Source organism: Streptopelia decaocto, assembly GCF_964273445.1.
Source record: "Streptopelia decaocto genome assembly, chromosome: Z".
NCBI classification, from domain to species: domain Eukaryota; kingdom Metazoa; phylum Chordata; class Aves; order Columbiformes; family Columbidae; genus Streptopelia; species Streptopelia decaocto.
In genome coordinates, this window is record NC_138657.1 from 68,442,918 (window position 1) to 68,466,287 (window position 23,370).

At 35.8% G+C, this 23,370-nt stretch overlaps 1 protein-coding gene across 5 annotated transcripts in view; it reads right to left on the bottom strand.

Moving 5' to 3' along the window:
• FCHO2 (FCH and mu domain containing endocytic adaptor 2) overlaps positions 1–23,370 on the bottom strand; it is a 97,146-nt gene that overhangs the window by 21,568 nt on the left and 52,208 nt on the right. Inside the window, exons 11-20 of one of the 5 annotated variants that reach the window (XM_082074775.1) lie at positions 21,944–21,968; positions 13,788–13,845; positions 11,136–11,311; positions 10,480–10,491; positions 10,068–10,092; positions 9,091–9,133; positions 8,334–8,428; positions 4,049–4,558; positions 2,328–2,431; positions 12–141 (exon numbers count right to left, since the gene is read on the bottom strand). In XM_082074775.1, the coding sequence (XP_081930901.1) occupies positions 12–141; positions 2,328–2,431; positions 4,049–4,558; positions 8,334–8,428; positions 9,091–9,133; positions 10,068–10,092; positions 10,480–10,491; positions 11,136–11,311; positions 13,788–13,845; positions 21,944–21,968 (1,178 nt within the window). Of the gene's footprint in view, positions 1–11; positions 142–2,327; positions 2,432–4,048; positions 4,559–8,333; positions 8,429–9,090; positions 9,134–10,067; positions 10,093–10,479; positions 10,492–11,123; positions 11,312–13,787; positions 13,846–21,943; positions 21,969–23,370 lie in introns of all 5 variants that reach the window. The other 4 variants (XM_082074776.1, XM_082074774.1, XM_082074778.1 and 1 more) reach the window with 4 other exon arrangements.

Consider the following 23,370-nt stretch of genomic DNA (forward strand, 5'->3'; position numbering starts at 1 on the left):
ATTTAACTTACCAACTGTAGGTGTGTTTGCTGCACTGAGGGAAGCAGAAGAAGATATTGAGGAAATGCTCTCTGCACGTGCCAAGGGAGCTGCAGGTGGTGGACTCGAGTTAGAGGTCAATGGAGGGCTGAATGGCCTAGGCTGAACAAAAGAGATTACAAGAGCATTACACAAAGTGGTTTTAAGAAGATGAAAAAAATGTAAATAGAAGAGTTCTTAATTTCATGCCCAAATAAATTTTATAGTGTTTCTCAACATAGTTCCTTTAATACTACCCTATTTTTAGTGTAGAACACAGAATCCACATTTCCCACTGAAATCACTTACACTACTTCATAGTGCATCATTATTAATTTTTTTGCCTGGGTAGTTAAGTCTAATGTATTTGATTATGTGGCAGCCTGTCAATAATTGTGCTATAACACAGTAGCAGAACCTAAGTTTACAGCCCTGTGTATGTGTGCAGCAAACGTGGATTACAAAGCCAAAGCAGAGCTACTAAAGCAGTGTGCAACTAAAACAGTTGGCACTGGAGCATGAGAGCGAGAGAGAGAGAGCGAGAGAGAGAGCGAGCGAGAGAGCGAGCGAGAGAGCGAGCGAGAGAGCGAGCGAGAGAGCGAGCGAGAGAGCGAGCGAAAGAGCGAGAGAGAAAGACTGGCTGAAGAACCTGCGGCTTGGGTCTGCTCAGCCTGAAGGACAGAAGCCTAAGGAGGGATTGACTAGCAGCCTTTCACTAGCTAAAAGGAGGTACAAAGAAGGCAGAGTCAGGCTCTTCTGAGAGACATAAGATCCCTCTCTGCCAGGCAGCTTTCCAGCCACTCTTCCCTGAGCCTGTAGCACTGCCTGGGGTTGTTGTGACCCAAGTGCAGGACTTGGCACTTGGCCTTATTAAACCTCATGCAATTGGCCTCAATCCAACGATCCAGCCGGTCCAGATCCCTCTGTATGGCTTTCCTACCCTCCAGCAGATCAACACTCCCACCCAACTTGGTGTCATCTGCAAACTTACTGAGGGTGCACTCAATCCCCTCATGCAGATAATTGATAAAGAGATTAAACAGAACTGGCCCCAAGACTGAGCCCTGGGGAACACCACTCATGACCGGTCACCAACTGGATTTGGCTCCCTTCACCACAACCTCTTTGGGCCCAGCCAACCAGCCACTTCTTCAACCAGAAAATAGTACACCCACCCAGGCCATGAGCTGCCAGCTTCTCCAGGAGAATGCTGTGGGATACAGTGTCAAAAGACAGATTATGGGAACTGTAAAAGGAGTTGATATGTAGCAAAGCCAACTGGCAATCTTCCACTTGTATCCAGATAATAGCCAATTTCTAAACCAACAGTTTAAAATGAACGTAGCTTTGTACAGAATCATACATCACAGCAGAACAGTACCAGCTAAGTTCTCTCTTTAACTATAATAACATGAAGGATAGATTCCCTGGTCTAAGAGCAATTACTACAAGTTTATATTTGAACGAGAAAAGCATCTAGGAAGGAACTGCTTTCTGACCTTACAGAAATGCAGTACAGTTTAAAAATGTTCCATATTTGTCAAAGCATAGGACCAGAATTCTGTCCATAACAACAATATGGTGGAAATATCTTGCTACTTTGAAGAGGATCTCACCACAACAACATTTTTCCGAGTCAGTAAGTCAGATGAAACCCAAAGAATCCTAACATTCACAGAGGAGATTAAGCATGGCTGGGTCTGATATGCTGTCTGGGTATTTGCATTCTTTGCCACATTCCTTATTGGCAGGCGGACCTGTACTGCAGGCAGCGAGCAGAGGTGCAGGCAGCATGCAGCCTCTCATTAACCCAAAGGGCAGCTGCTGCAATCTGCCACCTCCCTGCTCCACCAACCAGCACCAAGGGCAGGGAGAAGTCACAGCAGGGCTACTTGTGTCAACACGTGACTGATAAAGATCTACTTAATACCATTCATACTCCAAAGCTTTGGTGATATCCCTAAATCAATGGAGCTTTGTTAATAACTTCACTACTCTTTCATATTGTAAAAAGCTCAATCTCATGAACATGCTATCCTTTCCTTGTCAAATTATGGGTTTGTTCAATTAAAAACATTCAGCTGACATAAAAAATATGATTTGGACGTTTGTAGTTCTGTTAAGAATTAGTTTGTTATAGTAATACAGTTATCATGAACAACTTCCATGCATATCTGGCAACGGTGAAAGTCTGCTTATGTGACTTCTTGAACGTTGGCTGGAAGGTAACTCTGCTGTAACAGTGTAAATTAACAGTATATCTGAAAGCCAGTTACAATGAAGAATTTTTAAAAACAATCAATACATACTATTTCATTAATCCCACTAAGTTTCCCGGTAGACAGCTTTGGTCTTGAAGCAGGTCTTGGAGGGGGTACAATGGTGCCTACAGAAAGAGGAGTTGTGGGCCTTGCTGAAAGAAAGCAAATGTAAGGAAATATATATCAGAAAGGTCACGCTGAACATATATACATACACACTTGAATAGATAACTGGAAGTTATATTTCTATCAAAAATTCCTGGTTTACAAGGTCCATTTTGTAAGATTTACCACTAATCATAAATGCTTTTAAAATAGGGCCATGTGATACCCTGAAAAGTGACTCTAAAAGTGGCATCATGGGTTTTCTCATTGCTCTCAAATGATTTTATACCAACTATCCTTGGAGGTTTGTATGTAAAAGGATTATTTTACCTGAGTTTCCTTTTGTGTATAATTTATATGGATCCAGAATTTAGGTCAGTCTTTCATGTCGCACCACAAATTCAGTGGAAATGCATATTTAGTCCTGGCTCACACTGACATAACCCTGCTTACACCAAATTTTGCCCACTGAAATCCCATTGACTTCAATAGGTATAAACCAGTGTAGCAGATAAATTACTCTGTTGACTGTAAGAACACACTAACTCCTTATTGTCACTTAGCCAAGCTATCGGCAGTAAAGAGCAACTGAAAAAATACTGGCCCCATGTCCTCCTAAACCTACCAGAAACAAGTAACACATGGTGGTGACAGTACAAAGATGCCACTTTTATGAAGTCACTTTTCTAAATAAATGAATAAAACTGTCTTTCAAAATAAATGTTAGATGCCATTCATTGAGCATGTCAGATCTAAAATAAACTTAAAAAAACCCTGAAATCCTAGTATATTACTATGTTGTTGCAGCACATCCTATTACTTCTCTCAAATTATTCTGGATGGTTCTTTTTTTCTAACTAAATCACTTATTTAGTTATATAAATGTTATTTATATAATGTTATTTAAAATGCAGCTTTTAAGCATGGAGTTTTCTCAGGCATTGAGCATAATGCTTCTGTCATCTAAATACAGGAGTTTCATCACTGACTCGAAAGAAAGAAATTAGGCTAATACTGACCACATCCACAATAAGAGTTGCAAAGTCAAATGTGCCTAGAAAAATTAACTTCTAAAATATCAGTCATTTCCTTTAAAATTCTTATTATGCTCCAAAATGACAGTTCCTGCTAAACACTGAGTAGTCTGCTACAGCACCACAGGTATTCAGTGAGTCATGGCACACCCGCCCAAATGCACTTTGCCTTCATAGTATGTAGCACTACCATGATATCATCCATGCCTCAAAGGACTGGGTGTTAAAAAGGAACAGTTATAAATTCAGTTTATTGAATTTTATTTAATTTGAAAATATCTATACAAAGCTGTTTAGGAATTGAATTGTTTTTGCAAATTCAATCACTTAATCTTTGAGATCTTACTGCTGTCTGACATCCTACAAAAATACACTCCTATTTATAAAAGAGCAAAGCTCTCCATCGTTAAGAGAAAGCAATGCCTTTAATTTGAAATTTCCTTCTTATTTCAAGCTGAATATTTACTTCATTGTCTTAACTTTCAAGGAAGCAATTTAGTACGTTCTAAGTAAGATTAATTAATTTTAGTGTCATGTGAGCGATAATAACAAAAAGAAAAATGAGTCAAAAGCTTGCTTTTAGGAGACAGTTATTAGCAAAGAGCAGTACATAATGCATGCTTGCCATACCCTTATTTGTATGAGCACAAGAAGACACTAAGCTATAATCCAGTAGTGCTGAAGATGATGCGGAAGAAATTTCAGCAGCAGTGACAGTTTCTTCAATGAATAATTGTTCATGGCATATAGTATTATTGAAAAGGTCACTTTGATCCTCAGAAGCACAGCTGTTGGAAGAATTCCCAAGCAAAGCAGAAGAGGCAAGGCAGGCATTTTCAGTTTTAAAATGCAATCTTGGGGGCTCCTTCTTGTCTGTGCTTGTATGTCTAATCGTAAGAAGTTCATCAGCAAAGGAAATCCACTGACTCTGAGACCATGAAACACAGGATAAAGTACTGGTGCTCCCTGATGGTGCTGCTGTAACAGCAGATTTGCACAAAGTGCTAAGAGTAAAGTCTGGTGAGGATGGGCTTGTAGACCCAGAATCAGCCTGGTGTCCAAGCAAAGAGTGAGATATTCTACACCCCGGCATATCAATGGTAGATGAGGAGGAGCTCCTATTGTGCTCTTTTAGTATGGCTGGAGGAAAAGGGAAGAATTGAAACTGGACCAACAGTGAAAAGATAAAAAGTTCAATATCCCCAAAAGTATTCAATATCTACTACATGAGGATTACCAAACAGCATGAAAAGTAACTGCTCTACAAGGTTAAAAAACCCACCACTTACAAATAAAAACGCCAACCGCATATCACATGTACTTCATTCATACTGCCACTTTCCATTTTTTAAGCCAAAAAGTAATGTTCTGACTTTCTCTCCACTACTTGTCATGACTTCCCTTATTCCTTTAACTTCCTCTCTGTCGTGGTTTAACTTCCTCTCATCTTTGTCTTTCCCTTCTTGTGTCCTACTGGAATTTTGTTTCCTCTCTATAGCTTTCTGCTTTTATTTTATTTCAAAGCTATTTAATCAAACCTATCCTATCCTGTTTCTTCCAAACATTTTTATACTCTTATCCTTAACATTTGCTATGAGAAGGCCCAACATAAATGGCTGTTCATGGAATGAATAAAGACAATGCAGTCACACGATCCTGTCTGACATTATTCTATCTGTATCAACCCATATCTAGTAACGGTATGTATGAGGTGTCACCCATCCCAGTTTATTTTCTCTCATTCTATAGTCTTCAAGGTGCTAGAAAACAGGAGTTTTCCAAAAGTATTCACTGCACTTGGCTGTAGCCTGTTGCAGCAGATGACAACAGAAGCAGAAAATGCAACGTTAGTCAATTCTTGACATCTTGCAGATTGGCAAAGCTAAGAGGAACAGCAGACAAACAGAAAAGAGAGAGCAACATGCTTAAAAGTTCAGATCAAAAGCACAGGTGTCCAGTCTACAGTGGTCTTCCAGTCATGAACAAGTACATTCTCTAAGCCCACATAAACAGAGTTTTGACACAGCTTTCCATTTCTCAGATATTTTAAGTATCATTCAAAGGATATGAAATAGATCCTATTCAAAAGCAATGCGGAAATGTTCCAAACTATTTAGAAAATACACATGGATGAAAATGAGGAAGATAAATAAAAAGAAGCAATTTTACAATATCAATAGCTAAAAAATGTCTGTTGTGTTTGTTTAAGATAACAAAGTTAGATTAAACTTCTAATAAAGCAGGATTATTCATGGATGACTGAAGTTTACTTCTGTGCTGCATAAACCACTGTCTGCTCAAATACCGTGGTAGTTTAAGTGTTCAATCATTAACACAGAATTACAAAACAATATCTGAAGAAATGTTTTAGTAGTAAAAAAGTAATCTCTGAAACATGCTACATCACGATATGCAGATAAAAAAACAACTAAGTTATGTAATTTAAGTTTTGTATTCAGACTTTCAAAAGCTTTAAGCATCAGCCTTCCTATATTAAGCTTGGAGTTGAAGATAAAACATTGATTTTAAGGAAAATACAACCACATCAAAGCCATGTATTTTTTAAAGTCTTTAGAACTAAGCTGCAGGTTAGTCAGTATCAGAACTTGATTTAAACAATATCACAGAATCACAGAATGGTTGGGTTGGTAGGGACCGCTGGATATCATCTAGTCCAACCCACCTGCTAAAGCAGCATCACCAGAGCAGATCGCACAGGAATGTGTCCAGGTGGGTTTTGAATGTCTCCAGAGAGAAGGAGACTCCACAAGCTACCTGGGCAGCCTGTTCCAGTGCTCTGGCACCATCAAAGTAGTTTCTCCTTGTATTCAGGTAGAACCTTTTATGTTTCAGTATGTGGCTGTTTCTCCTCATCCTACATTAATCCAATACATTTTTTTCCCCCCCAAAAAAATGTATTACTGATTTGTTATACTTTAGACCACTCACTTTTCTACTTAACTCCAGGGATCATTACAGAAATGTAAATATCTCAGTTAATGCCTAGAATAACAATTCTTTAAGCAATTATGTAGCAGATACAGTTTGCCAAGGCAGAGATGTCTTATATCAAAAATTGACTTATGCCCACAGGATACTATATTCCACTGATTTCAATTAAATCTAGGGCTCTGTCAGGTATGAGGGCTCAGGCAGGTGACTCCCCTCCAGACATGGCTACAGAGGATGTTATGGATCCCAATTACATGTCACTTAATCACCAGCCAAGGAATACTTTCTGCACAGTTCTGCTGCAAGGAGGGACTGTATGAATATTTCCTGACCTGGTCTAACTTCCATCCACACAAAGCAATGAACAACTAGATACAGTAACAACCAGAAGCACAACAAATTAAGTATCTTCTGCCATCCTCTACAGACTCTGACACCAGACCAAAGCTAGCAAAAGAGAGTGTTCTGAGAAAGCATCACTCCTTTTCAGCATATTCCACTTATATACATACAATTTATTCTTCAATATGTTACAAAGTTGGATCCACTAGCCAATAATCTTTACTGGTTATCTAAGTGAGAAAGGGACGATCCAATGATTTCTGTAAATTAGATTTTTTTAAAACCCATACATTTTAAGGAACAGAAATTTGTAGTGAAAGAAGAAGTTTTTCTTAAAACCCGAAGGGTTACATAGCAATGCTGGTTGCTGCTAAAAGGAGATTACCAAGGCCAAGAAGAACAGGATTCCCCTATTGATACATGTATGATTAAGTACAGAGGAAAACAGCTAGAAAGTAATGACTGTGAACTAAGAAGTGAAGTCTACCATATATTTTTTTTAATATTAAAATCTAGCTAAAAGTAATAGTGGACACTTCCTTTCTTAGGCATTTGGGAGAAGAGTCTCTACTTTAAGAAAGCAGGAAAACAGATCCACAGTAGACAGATTTAAAAGTACTATGGAAACAGCATATCTGCTGCTGCTAGTAAATAGAAGATTCTGCTTTAAATCCCCTAAGATAATCAACACAAATAATAAATAATGTAAAGAAATATTTTTAGTGAGTAGGTCCTAACATATCCATAATTTCTGTTTTTGTTTCCATCTTTCCTTTCTGAGCTAATTTCTCAACATGTCCTGCTTTCAGCCTCTTCAAGACACATACCCACTCATACGCTATTTTGCCTTCCTCTCTTTCAGTGCCTTCTGAATATATCAATCAATGATTTTTTTTTCCCCTTTTTCCCCAAACACCAGGTTTCAGGAAAGCCTGCCAGTGTCCCACCCACACTAATATCCTCAAAAATCCTGCACCCCCAAATTTCCACACAATATCTGCCCTCCCCCCTCTACATCCCATACTCCTGAACCCTCTTTTCTTCCCAACACCCTTGCTCTCAGGTGGTGCCAGGAACTCCCCCTTAATTCTAGTCTCAGACCTGCGGTGTGTATCCCACTCCCCTTGGATTACGCCTGTATATCTCCTAACAGAATCACAATTTCCTCACAGCAAAGTTCTGTGGTGCCTGTGTACTACAGAGCTCAACAGGCGTTCCTGGAAAGAAGAAATCCATCCTATTCACTGTGCAAGCTCATCTTGGCTCACAGTTCCTGCAACAATCTCCATTTAATCTACCAACGTACCAGTTGATAAATCAGGACTATATTCTAGATGGTGATTTTTTTTTTTTTGGAAAGTGAAAGAAGGTGATTAAAAAAAACAGGTAGAAATAAGACAGAATTTTCCTAAGGCTTCTAGTGTTCCCTCTTGCACCTTTGCTCCCTAGCATGAAAGCCTGATATAGTGCACCCTCATTTGTATATTACCTATAACACAGCATAATGCTTTACAAATTTCTTTCAATAGTCAAAGCGTGTCCCCTTGCAATAACTAAAAAAGCAACAACAGAACACTCTGAAGTATATAGAGAAAAGGTTTTCTACTACCAAATATTTTACCTGAGGAGGATGAGGATGCCAAGGAAGCTGAAGAGGAAGATTCAAGAGAACTGCTGAAGAGTGGATCCCATGCCAGGAAGTCACTGTTCCCCTTTCTATATTAAGAGTTACAATTGGAATACAAATGAAAGATGTATATACTCATAAAAATCAAACTACAACTTTGGTAATAATTTGATAATAAATGTAAAAATATAATAAATACATTTGATAAATGCTCCTTTATTAGTCTTCGCACCTAAAAATAAAAGTACTTACAAAGTGCAGGTCAAGAAACTGATTTATTCATAATGAGAATATCTGAATGGATACCTTGGTGCATAGCTTCATAATGTCAGTTAAATGATTGTAATTTTCAAGGATACATACATCTTCAAATCAATTTATTTCAGTATGTACATCTATAAGCAATACAGACCTGTCCAAATTTGGGGCTTGTAATCTTAAATGCTTTACTACCGAACACTATATAATAGAAAGTAAACCTGAGATTTTAATAAAAAACAATGTTTTGTAACCATGTAATTATAAACATCAACTGAGAAAGGTCACATTGAAGCCAATGCATTAGAAGGGGAAAGCAAATGAACAGAAGTCACTATTTTGACATAAATAATGCTTGATTCTTATGATGCAATCAATGCCCAGTTTAAAATAGCAGACAGCTGACATTTTAATTGAGTTTCTGAGTAGTAGATCAAAATAAGACTAAATTCCCACGAAACTGTACTTGATAGAATTTGAAATTTGAACTTACTCATTAGTTGGAGCAGAAAGCTTTGATTTTGTTAACTCTTCACCTAGGCAAAAGACACAGTATTATCACTAAAGCCGTGGCACTCAATAATTTCATCTTCATTAAAAAAAAAAAAATAGTAAATATTAACGGTTGAAGTTTGAAACTAATAAGGGATTATTAAAATGGAAAAGAGAAAATGCATTATTTCTAACTATAAATTCATATACTTCTGAAATACCTTCTAACAGGAGAGTACTAGATAGACCAATACATTAGGGGAGGAACTGTTGTTGTTCATTTGAAATTTCTTCCTTGAATTGTACTGTTTATATGAATATAATTCTTCTGCAAATCTGGCTTGGTTTCCCATTGAAAAAAAACCCTACAGGATAGAGAATAATGCTCTGTCCTCTGTCTCCACAGCCACTTTTTTGTTTGTTTTTGGCTATAAAACAGAGAGAGTGTGCCTTGCTGGCTTGTGGATCACCCTAAACATAGCAGGTGGAAAGGTTCTAAGAACTTGCACAGGAGCCTTTACCATGGGGTCTCCACTCTGGCTCTTGGATGTTTTTCTTCACTGTCACAGACAACCTCATCTGCTCCCAGAACAGGAACAGCCAAGTATATATATATCTATACATACATACATATATACATACACATACATACATATATATATATATGTATGTATGTATGTGTATATACATATATGTGTGTATATATTAAAAAAAAAAAAGAAAGAAAAAAAAGAACAGAGGTATTTGGGCACTCCTACTAGCTATGTTGAAATGTTGACTAAAAAATTTGTGTCCTTTGAATTTATTGCAAGTAGTTCAAAGGCAAATATCATAGTGGTATCTAGAATTGAGAATAAATATTTTTTCTGTTTAAGATACAGATACTTAAAAAGTTTATTTCTTCAACAATTTTTTTCAAAAATATTTTCATGCTATATCAAAAATATAACAGAAATAGACTAAAAGATTGACACTTACTGGATGAATTCCGATTCATCTGTGCCTGAAACAGAACAAAAAGAAAGGAATAAATTATTTTACCAACTGTCAAATAAAATACTTAATAGCCTCATGATTCTTGTTTCCACTCAACTTCCTATGAGATACTTTGCTTTCAACACGAGGCAAAACATTCTGAGGTTGCAGAAGACGAGAACACGAGGCAGGACAGAGCAAACAGTGCACACCCATCACACCAGTAAGAAAAGGCTGGAATGAACACTGTAGAACTGACAAAGGGAGCACTATTACTATAATAAATCCCTTCACAAGCTGGGGCAGTAAAATTAAACAGCTTATATATCACATGGCTTTCCCAGTAACTCCCTCACATACTACACTTGCTTGGTTTTAATCTAAAAGTGTGAATAAAAAGCCATTCTGTACTTACAGGACTGTGTCTCTGCTTTCAAAATGTGGGGGAAAATAAGAGAAAAATCATCATTATTATTTTAATATGTTATGCACGATATTCTCCTTAAAATCAGAGGCATTCTTATTGCAATCTGAATACTGTGCTAGCATACTTTAATACTATTTATCTGTAATATCACCACATGGTATAAAGGATCTTTCTGTGGATTGCAGAATGCATACAATAACGCTGCATGGTAAGTTACATGTATCCACATTTTATGCTCTTTTAAAGGTTTGTATATTATTGAAGAGTAAACTACGTTAAACTATGTTAAAAGCTATGTTCATCTAACTCCACAATGTATTCACATGTCTTGTGGCAGCAACAGCAGAAAGGCAAAGACGGAGTACTCCCAAGACTCAAAGGAAAGTTAAAATCCGAGAAAGGAGAAGCTACTTGATGTTTTACTGCAATAAAGCATACCAAAGATGACCTAGTGCACAAAAAAAAAACCCAAAACAAAACCCAAACAAAACCAAAACAAAACCAACCAAACGAACAAAAAAACCCCCCAATAACTGTACTTAAACCTAGAATAAATTCTGAACAATAAAATCTATGTTTACACTAAGAATTCTTTACCACTTTCTTGTCTATGCATTAAAAATACAGGGAACAATATAACTTACAGATATTGCTGGAGAAAGAGCAATGTTTCCTATCGATACTTTTAATTCATCCAACGAAGGCATGGTATATTGAGAGCTATTATTTGGCTGGACAGGTTTTATTTCTACATGGAACCTCCTGGGTTCATCATCTTCAGAGTCAGAATCACTGGATGAATAGAAATGATTCTCTTTGGTATGTTTTTCTCAGTTAAGGTGGAAATACTTCAAATTCATCTGCTTAATCCATTTTGTAATTACTCTCTACAATATACTCATATTAAGCGAACACCACAGATTAACAACGCTGCCTAAGCTCTTTATGTGTTTATACAGACACTCAAATATATTCACTGATGAAAATTCACAACTTGGAAGTAAAATTCAGATTTTATATTCCTTTCATCTCCATATTGACATTCTGTTCTAAAAGGTGCTATGTCATATAACTGAACAACTGCATATTTGAAGGCATCAGGATAACGGAAAGATTCTACAGTAGCAAGACTTCTGCATGTTAAATTTATGATTTGTAATGAAAAATGTATAAATCCTTTTAAACCAAGTGAAGGAATGCCCAGCCTTCTTAATTAGCAGTGAAACACACATGCTACCTGTACCAAGCATTAACAGTAGAGGAAGAAGCAGCAGCAGCAGCCACCATTGCTTGCAAAAGTTTTAGTACCACCCTGCAAAAGGGGCAAGAAAGGATGCCCATCACACAGAAGGCTGCACAGTAAACTGAACACCATCAGCTGCTTAAAGGCATCACAACAACAACTCAGTCCTCAAAATAAGCAAAACATACAGACAAATTTTAAATGGACTGAATCTGCACTGAACAAATGCTCTGAAAGGCCTGTGCTAAGCCTTAAAAGGTGGATTTGTTCTGGCAAATCAGAATTTGAAGATTTTCCTGTGCTTAAACATTTCTTACCACCTAGGGGAAGCATACATATTCTATATCTCACTTCTGTTGTTTTCACTTGGAAATATGCCAGCCATTTGAATGAAATCTCTTCAAACCATTTCCTGACAAAGACTAAAGCCCTGAACCCTAAAGACAATCCAAATCCATTTCAACTGAAAGAATCCCTGAGTTGTGGTAAGGAAAAAGTCAAATGTCTTCATCTTACAGGCTATCTGTCGCCCAAAGTGGATTATATCTGGAAAAGAAAATGTTAAAGTCATTTTTCATTTCATCAAAAGATCTCTTGCCTTCAAAGTTATCACTGAGTTTCAAGATACATTTCGTATGAATCAGGCAGCTCTTGTAAAGCGCTTTTCCAACTTAAAACTGGACTTATTGAGACTGACTGACATTATGGTAAAAGAATGTCCTACAACAGCAGTAGTTACACTTATACAGTAACATAGGAGTAGGACATTTATACAAGCCTAAAATTACATTTGGTCCTTTGAAGGCTACAGCAAGGCTGATGTGGCCCCCGGTGAAAATGAGTTTGACACCCTTGTCCTACAACAAATAGTGTCAAGAGTTCCCATCAACAGAATAAATATCCACCCTTGGATGCTAAGGGAGGAAAGGAGAAAGGAACTGATACCTTCCTGAATCTGGTCAAGATTTTCAAAAGTTCAAGGCTGACAGGTATTACAAATCACTAAGCTTTTTCACTGGATGAATGGTCTTTTCTATTGTTTCATGACAAAAAGGATAAGGGAGAAAAGGATGCACAGGTGAATCATTTACAAAACATGAATGTTATTCACTCCTCTTTCCATTTCATGAATAGATGCAAAATCTAAAAAAATCCCCCCCTCAACCCTGAACTGGACAAAAGTATTTCACTTTTATACCGATTTTCTAAATAGGAACCATGAAGTGCTTTTATCAGTGCAGGAATCTTCACTGGGGGCAACAAAGGCATAATATGCAGAGATGATGAAAACAGAGAAGCTATGATGATGGACTGGCCCACTTTAAGGTGCTGTTAGCTGCTTAAAGTTTTCACCATTTAAGGTAATTGCAAAGTATAAGTTTACTTTTACTGTAAGTTTACCTTTTATCTGCCGTACTCAGAACCATAAGTGAATACATTTCCAAAAATGAACTACCTTGCAAACATATTAAGCTTGCTTAGACCTAGATCAATTATTTCCAGCACTTAAGTACAGCTTCCCTCTGTTTCTGATGGGAGGAAAAAAGAGGATAAGAATCTTTTTCTTCAAAGGAAGAACAGAGAAAATCACAAGCCTCCATAAAAAAGTACCCATAACAAAAAACTATTCTGCATATCAAATCTATTATTAAAAAGACAATAAAAGCTAGAAGCACCAGTTAGAAAAAGCATGTGGCATAATGACTTCATTAAGTAACAGAATTTCTATTTCTAGACTGTGGGAGCTCCCAGTCTTTTCAATGGTGTTATAAAAAAGTGGAAGGGTGCAGGTATAGAAAAGATAACCACTCTGTATACTTAAAAAAGTTTACAAACTCTCTTTTCAAGGAGAGAGATCTGTGTGATCACCTTAAAGCTTCTGTTCTGGATTTTTTTTTTCTTTTTGCATACACACAAAACCTAAGACAAATATTGTATATTTTGCAAAGATCTATACATATAAGAATACGTTGTTTAGTACTTCATCAGTACTTCTTCTCTACATAGAACTGTAAAAACATCAAATAACTTGGCACATTAATAGTGAAAAGGATATCCTGTGTTGCTTCTGGTTTAATGCTGTATCCTTCATCATCTACATCAGGAATGTTCTAAAAACAAACAAACAAACAAATAATGATATTGACAAATAACTAATAATTAAAGGTGAATAGCAATGACTTTCATAAGCCGTCGTAATCAAATTTTCCTTTGTTACTGATAAAAATTCAGTCTAATAACAACATCTTTTTAGTTATCTCAAATTATGCTCTGTAGTTCAGAAGCAGTGATAGACAAGATACCTCCGGAACGGAAAACAACAGAACAACCTCTAAATTTCCTATGAAAACTGGCCAGTTTGAATGCATCTGCCTTTACTGGTACTCTATCGAAAAGGTCAGGAACTCACAGAAGAATTCTAGCTTTACTACTGAGTAGTACTGACAAGCCTGCAATTCTCTCAGCCTCAAATACCTTTCCAATTCCTCCTTCTAATTCTCCCAGCTAAGGCACTGGAGGCTCTGATGGTGCAGGATCAAAATCTTTCCTAAGTATTAGTCAATACTTCAATAAACAAGTAAAAGTGTTCCAGGTTACACAGGTCGCAATTTTCACCCCCCTTGAAAAGGCAGCAAGCCTGTATTGTTACTTTATCAAAGAATATCCACATTATTTAAAAGGCATAGATGAAACTTAAACACAAGTGCTCAATCCCAGGTTCCAAAGTTTTCATTTACACAACTCCAGCACCTTCCTGGATTTTCAGCACTAATAAGTACCTGGGAGCTTCACACTAGTTCAACTTTTCAGTTCTTGCAGGCAATTGAATATAAATTGAAGAGAATTATGTTAAAATAATTCAGAAGGCTTAGCTAAGCACTTAGTTTCATAAAAATGTTTTGGGGTAGGGAAAAACAAGTCTCTAGTATAATAATCTAGATTTTTAAAATGTGCAAAAAAATACATATGAGCATGTTTATAAAGGGATAAAGTGGGATACACAGATACACATTGTCCATTCAAAACAGAAAAGCCCACTCATGATTTTGTGTGCATAGTTAGTCTATGTGAACTGCTGAGATGCTACAGTAAGTTTATTACAAAAAATACAAACGAAATGCCTTCAAAATGTAGTGATTTCAGCTGTTACAAATTTATTGCAAAATGACAAGATTCATATTAAAAAGTGATTTATTCTGAAGTACCAATCAGGTACTGGGAAGCAGCTTGACTGATAGAGATATATCAGCAAGATATATTTCACCCTACTGTATATAAATCATGAGACAGAACAAAATGAAGACTTAAAGTGGACTAGCAAGAAACCACTTGACTTCACCTAAAATTTGAAACCAAATTTAAGGATATATTCACCTTGAGAAGTTTTTGAATTACAGAGGAAGATAAACATTAAAAAGTAGTTGCCCCTCTATTCCTTTTATAGATATCCCATATGGGATGTCTGATATTTTACTAAGATTGTCCTCTGTACAGCTCTTTAAATCTAGGAATTCTGAACTAAAATGATTTTAAATATAGATCAAATTTATGCTAAAAAAGAGTAAGAAATACAATCCCATATAGGAGATTTAATACTGTAGCCAATTAAATAGTGCATTAAAGTAAGGACAAAAAAAAAGCTTTAAGCCTGAGCCTGAATTTTAAAATATGGAACACATAGATGAAATTTCTTGAAAAACTTGTAAGACATGGACTTCATCACTATTTGACTAAAAAAAACAAAGGGGAGGTGGGGGTGGGAAGAAGAAAAAGAAATGGGGGGGGCGGTGGAAAAGGTAATAAAAGCAGGATCACACGGTCCAGTACCTTAGATCTACTTGCTCGAATCAGAGTTCTTAGCTACGCTTGACCTCAGGCTGACCTTGTTTATCTACCAAAAAACACTAATGGAACTTGACATCAAAATAAACAGAACAAAAACATATAGCTAGAGGGTAGGTACATTTTCCTACAATACTACAATTTCTGAATTCTGAAATTATTTTAGTTGTCATATTAAGCAATTTTCAATAGATCAAGATCATTCATGGTTAAGATGAACTGAAAACCAACAAAAATCTTTAAATATACAACATTTAGTTTTTCTTCCAGCTGGGTCATATATGTAAAGGATATTATTATTAAGCACACACATCATGAACAACATAGCTGGCAAATCTGTGGTATGAAACTGTGAAAGAACTTAGTTTGCAGAAATTATTTTCATTGGATTATTTTTAATTTACTGAATAAATCTCTAGGACAAACTAAATCCATAGAAAGCACTAAAATCTTCAAGTTCTTTAAGTATTAAATGTCTTTCTTAATATTTTATGTTAATTATTTCTGATCTTGCAAAGATATTTGAATCACCTATTCCTCAGCAATGGCACTTCAGCAAGTAGCCTGTATCCACTACTTTAAAAAAAGTTGAAGTTAATATGTAGGTAACCAAGACAACTTAGATTCTGAACACAGGAACTGAAAAATTCCTTGCTTTTTTTTCAGCAGGCTGACATCACTACTTTTTTTTTTCTAACTGTTTGCAGATAACTTAATTTGTACTTTTTTTCCTATTCCTAAAATTTAAATATATATAATTTAAAACTTCTGACTGTACATAGTGTATACAGAGTGAGAAATCACCTGGTTTGTAAATGATTCGGATTGATCTTGTACCCATTTATGATAATTCTTAACACACCTCCTGCTTTAATTAATGAGATGCTGATTTTACATTTTTGTGTAAACCAATAGAAGGGTGGAAGAAATACTTAATGTACCTTCAAGAAGGACAGGGAACTGCTGGAGAGGGTCCAGCGTAGGGCAACCAAGATGATTAAGGGAGTGGAGCACCTCCCTTATGAAGAAAGGCTGAGGGAGCTGGGTCTCTTTAGTTTGGAGAAGAGGAGACTAAGGGGGGACCTTATTAATGTTTATAAATATATAAAGGGTGAGTGCCATGGGGATGGAGCCAGGCTCTTCTCGGTGGCAAACAATGATAGGACAAGGGGTAATGGGATCAAGCTGGAACACAAGAGGTTCCACTTAAATTTGAGAAGAAACTTCTTCTCAGTAGGAGTGACAGAGCACTGGAACAGGCTGCCCAGGGAAGTGGTGGAGTCTCCTTCTCTGGAGACATTCAAAACCCGCCTGGACATGTTCCTGTGCGACCTCACCTAGGTGTTCCTGCTCCAGCAGGGGGATTGGACTAGATGATCTTTTGAGGTCCCTTCCAATCCCAAACATACTGTGATACTGTGATACTGTGATACCTTTGGATTGACGAAGACAGATTGTTTCGTGTACAAGCAAATGGTACCTCAAAATCTTTCTTACAAGTTAAGAAGTAATTTTAAAAAATTATTTTCAACATTTTGAAGAGCTGAACTGGTGAACAGTTCTGCTTTCTGAAACATCAGAATTTTATTAATTAATCTACATTTTGTAACAGCAGTAGAGTACACAGCACTTTGGGAGAGAGACTTATTCGTGAATTTGATGTTAATAAATGCACTTACATCTACCTGACTAATCCTTACTCCCTTCCCAACACTCCTGTGACAGAACCGTATGTTCTGTGGTGGATCACAGTGCGACTTTAAAGTAGCAGTCACAATACAGACAAGACCTGATTTGCTTATCATGCTGATTGCAAGAAAAAACCACTGCCTTCATGTATACTTGCATCACTTTTGAATTTCAATGCAGAGGAAGAAAATCTTTGCAAACTTCAGGTTTCTGTAAGAAGTAGCTATTAGTAAAATTGGGGATGAAGGTCTGGTCGAGCCCCCTGTGCAAACACATTTTTTTGTAGTCTCTGCAGTAAAGAAAAGCTCAATATGCACGTAACTTGAACTCCGTGGAAGTTACTGGAAAGGTGGACTTCCTCGGAAGAAGGTTTCACCTTCTCAAAGGTTCTGTTAAGCAATTAAACAAATAGCTAGAAAAAGCACAGAGTTTTCCCCATGTTTGCAGATGTAATACAACATATTACTAATTAAGATATTATATAGTTCTAAATATTCATTAAAAATTTAGGGTTTACAACTCTCTGCATTAGTATGTTCCATGAACTTCCTGGGGTGAATAATTAAAGAAATAAAACATAAGGACATAACAAATAACAAAGTAAAACTGGCTATATAAAAAAACATGAAGACTGAGCATCCTGTTGTCAAAACTTATTTTCAGAGTTTTGGTGAATAATTTGACTTGGCTTCCTAGCTCTGTCCCATCTATCATCCAAAAGGAATGGAAGAAGCCACACTATTACCATGTCACTAGTTCTTCTGGGTTACATAAAAAGGACAGGAGAAGAACATCAGGAGCATGTTGCAGTATAGCTACTTCATTTGGCCCTTCCTCAGCACCATTAGCACTGCATACAGGTTGGCCATCAGTCAAGAAGCAAAGAACCTTCACTTCAGCTTGATTTCTGTCTATTTTCTCTTCTCCTGGGATATTTACAGTGGTTATGAGAGCTTTTTATCAAGTTTTTCTTGGGTTATGCTTCAAGATAGAGCACAGCTGAACAGCTCACTGTTGCTTTTTCTGAGAGATGAGCTTTCTATCATTTTACTGAACTGGACTGACTTCCTGTAACCCAGAGGAGAATCAAAGTGAACTCAAAGCAAGCAGTTGAAGCTTATAGCCTGGAACAAGAGAAAAAAAAGAGCCTCTCCACTTTTGACATATTTGAGATGTAATTGTGACATCCTTAGGTTAAGACAGAGCTATTGCATAATATCAGCCTCCCCTCCTTAGGGTGCCTATTAACCCAAAAGACATGTAAGAACAGAGCAGCCAGTTCCTTGCATTGCCAGAGATGCAGAAAGTAAGAAAAACAGGTATTCAAAGTGCTCCTGTCTTGTGCTGTGACTACAAAGCCTTGCACCCAGTCTCAACAGCAGCTATTCAAAATATGCCAGAACGGAACATTACAAAATGCAGAAAAGAAAAACATTTGAATTTCCTTAAATATGAGGTTACGCTTAGGTTCCACTAATTAGAGTTTGATGGTTCCAAATTCAATCAGTCCCAAGCAATAAAAATACAACCATACAACCATAATCATGCTACAGTCATATGTAAAGAGGTTAATTAAAAGTTTTGGATGCCTTGATATATTTGTTTGCATCCCAGTTGCCTAGGAAAAAAGGTTCAGCATTATGTTCTGTGCATCTGTGGCTCCCTTCTTAATTACTTTTGAACTTACTGGACAATTTCAAATGGATTTGACAGACAGAACAGAGGACTCAAAGATAATTACATTACTCTGGTCTTCATGAAAATAGGCAGTCAAGTAGAAGAAAGAGATTTGCAAGTATCCCAACCAAGGGAAGGGCTGCAATTCAAATTCAGATCTTACTGGACACAAATGGAACTTTGTAATTGTTTCTGCAAAAGAAAAGTTTCTACTAGAGCTTGTATCTTCCTACAGACAATTCCTAGAGATATGGTAAATGCATGGGAAACGAAACAATTAATTCTGCCTTTAGAAAAACTTTCTAGGTAATAAAGAGCCAGACTTCAGTTGCCATCTCTTTTCAGTGTACACACAGTTAAGTTTCTACTTTTCTTAATTATCAAGGCTTAGCTTAATGGAAGTTACATGTGTAGGCTGACATATAACAACACAGGAATTTTAAATCTCATGACATACTATAATCTTTATTTAAACAGAGACTGCTTATTCAAGTAGTCAATCTTTTTAACAAATACCAGCTCTCAGTTGCCTTATTACTCATGAGCTCAAAAAATCTCCTACTGCAGTTACAAAAATTCTTGATAGAAATTAACAATTTTATTTGAAAATTCAATTTTTTAATACATGTAAACTGGCAGCTACAAAAACCATGAGCATAAGTGGTTGTCTTGCCACAGATAAATTTGACAACTTCCGTTTTGTTAAAAAAGACATTTTTTAGGACCATCTCACTGTTTCGTTTTCTGTAAACAGAGAAAACAAGTTCAAACACACTGCATTATCCATTTTGGATTAGTGAGAAGGCCCTAATGGTATTGACTACACAATGGATGTTCAAAAATTCGTAATATCACACAGAACTGGTAGATAAAGTATTGAATATAGTTCTCACTGGATCCTTAACTTCTAAAATTTCAACATATTTAGTACTTAGAGTTAGAGTACTTAGTACTTAGAGTTATTTATAACTGTAGAGTGCTTATCTCTTACATTCCTTTCACACAATCAACATCCTTGACAAATAAACAAAAGTCAACTTTTAACAAAGACTATGTTAATAATATAAAAGCCAGACAGATTTTCTGTGAGTGATCAAAGCTGGCTAAAATAATAACTGGAACACATCAAATAAGTCTAATTTTCTGAGGGCTAGTCCTCAGCATTTTCTAGCAATTAAATACAAATTATATTTGCCTTTTTTATTTATTTTTTTGCAATAATATTTTTCCAATTTAAATTTCCTGAAATGTGTAATTTATTGCAAAGATCAATACAAAACAAATGCTCATAGAGATAATATTATAGATAGCTGTACCTATTTAGATCAAGTTTGAAATACGACATAGAAAGGAAACCTTAAAAGAAAAGACAAAAATGAAATAGTTTGAAATGGAACCTTCCAGAAGAAGATAACAACCTTAAGATGTAAGAGCACTCTGGGGTGCTTGTTTCTAAGGGGGGAAATTAATCTCATCATTGGTATGCTGCATCACTTTTAATGAGAATTATAATAATGGTTTCTGCTGTTAAAACATTCTACCATTCAGAATAAAACTGTTGCCTGTAGAGAGCAAGAAGAAATGATTGACCAATTTACAGTTCCAAATGCATTCATAAAATATTGGGCATAAAAAAAAAGGAATGCAATGAAAGTATCAGTTTGGTTGCTAGACAAAGTTAGGAAGTCTTAATTTTTAACCAAATACAAGTAATATCTAGACAGAAAATTAACTTAGACAGAACAATTAAATTAGATGATCATATGGTGTGCCTCATGTAGCCAGAAAGAATGTCAAACACATTTACACCTAATTTTTTAATTAATTATTTTTTTTAAATGTAGAGACCAAAATAGGCAAAGACGACAATAAACATTGCAAGCCAAAACCCAGTTGTAGTTCACTCAAGTGATGCAATCTGGACTCTCAAAAGATACTATTTCCATGAAAAGTTGGACAAGTATATGGATAATTTTAAAGGTACTTTCCTTTAAATGTACCCAAGGAAATATATTTGCTCTATATCAAGGTTACCTAGCACAGGATAAAATAACTGTCTTGATGATGCTTACAAGGTTGCTCTTATACATATAGTTTTATTATGTGGCAAAATTTCCTTATTTAGAAGAATGGTTCTACTACATTTTTTTAAAACCAAGTTTCTCAAAAGAAGTTTTACTATTAGGTACTAAATCTTCCAGATACTAGACACAAAGAAGAAAATCCACAAAATAGATGAACTTGGAAATTTAAATTATTTAACATAACTGGCACCTAAATAAATGAACTGAAAACCAAATCAGACTACAGAAAAATTACTTAAATTATTCCATAAATTATTCCCTAATATAGCTATAAGGAGATGCAATATCTGTTACACATAATTCGAGAACACATATATATTTAAATAAAAAGGCTCAATTAAGGAAATAAAAAAGCATTAACATACCAATTTATTTTGCAACTGTCACTTATTTGGATTTAATAAATAAAATTGTAAGACGTATCACAGATGAAACTGTCAGTAGTGAAAAACAGGCCATTAAAAGGTGCATTTCAACACCCTATCACCAGTGGTAAAGCAGAATCCCATTGATAATAGAAGGGTTCTCAAAGGAAACATTAGTAAGCAGTGGAATATGATGTTGCAAAGTTGGATTCACAATAAAATAAACCGAACTTTTTCTTACTTAGCATCTATTAGCCAAAGAATTTGAACTATCAACTTGAGAAAAAAAAGTAGTAAATGCTTGCAGCAAGAACATCTTGTTTAAAAACTAAAATTGTTAGGAAATAAAAATGTATTACTGACGCATATTTGCATATACTTCTAAATATTTAATACTGAGCAAAATTAACACTTTATCTATGTTATTAAAATACTAAATCCTCTATCAGATAAATAATGCATTGCAGAGATGGTATATAAGTTGAGTTTCTCAGACTGTAGTGCTTGACAATACTGGCATATGCATTTGTTTTGGAAATAAGTCTACTTACAACTGAGTCTGCATCTGGACACTCCCTATTAAAAACAAACAAACAACAAACACACAATTATAAAATGCACAAATCAGTTTATTAATGCAGTTCTTGTACTTCCTTTAATATTTTTCAATTAATTTGAAACACTACATTTGTCCCTTTTGCGTCTCAAACTCTGTTAGAATTTTCACCATAAATAATCCACATCCAACTTACTGAGATTTAAATAAAAGCTGAAAGTTTATGCTCAAAACACAGAAGAAAAATTCAAAATAAATGCTGAAAAACCAAACTCACATCATAATGAAAAATAAAAATTAAGGGAAGCCAGAAGTACCACACTATGTTCTGGATAAATATACTTTAAGAGTCAAGTCTGTGTGGTTGATGTGCCCAATAAGTAGAAGTCATCAATGCTACTGAAATAGTCCACATGCAATTGCAAACCATTTTGGACAATAAACAGTATCCAAAGAAATTATACTATTCTTAGAGGAGTTCAGAGCTTTACTCTTTTGGAATCTCATTCTTAGTTCATATTTGTCAAGTGCAGTTGCAGTCAACCACTAGGAGATGCTGGAAAAATTATGAAGTACTCTCCTAATAATCACCTTTTTTTTATATAAAAAGAATAAAAGGACTTTTTTAAAGAAAAAAAAAGGCATGAGCAGAAATGTAGTGATCGCAAGCACATTAACCACAAGTGTAATATTTTTCCACAATAACTTAGACTTAAGAAGTGATATTTTAAAAGAATGAAAGACACTGATTCTCTGTGATGTCTGCAAAAGGCAGAAGCAATAACATTTACAGAATGTGGGAATACTTGAGCAGCATATAGGTTGTCTCTAATTTGCATCCTGGCAAATAAAGCCACAAGTGGCAGTGTAACTGAACAATACTGTTTTTATATAATCAAACTGAACTACCTAAACATGCACTTATCAAAAAAAGAGGGGGAAAAAAATTACAATCTAAATAATCTTCTCTGAAAGGCTAAATGGGCTAAATGTAAAAACTATAGTGCCCTTAAAAATGGGTATGAGAACTTGCTAACATGGAAACATTAGTATGAAATTCTTCACAGTCTGTTCAGCAACTAATACTGAGATGAAGGATCCCTCCTCCTCTGAAAGGCCGCACATAAAAAAACCCCGTAAGTGACTAAGTTCCTAATTGACTTATGTCTTACCTCCCTCTGCTGGCTAAACTGAATTCACAGCAATAAGAAGAGCTTTTAAAAGCTATTTTACACCCCAAAAAGACAAAGTATTAGACTTATCTCAAAAGATAACACAGACTTTCTGATATCTGGTTTTAAAAAGTGGTTGTACTCAAACGAGACAGCCTAAAGTCCATAAAAGTTAAGCAATGTGAAAGATGTGAGGCAAACAACAATGAAGGCAATTCAGCCTATAATGAAGATTTTCAAATTAGTGAGC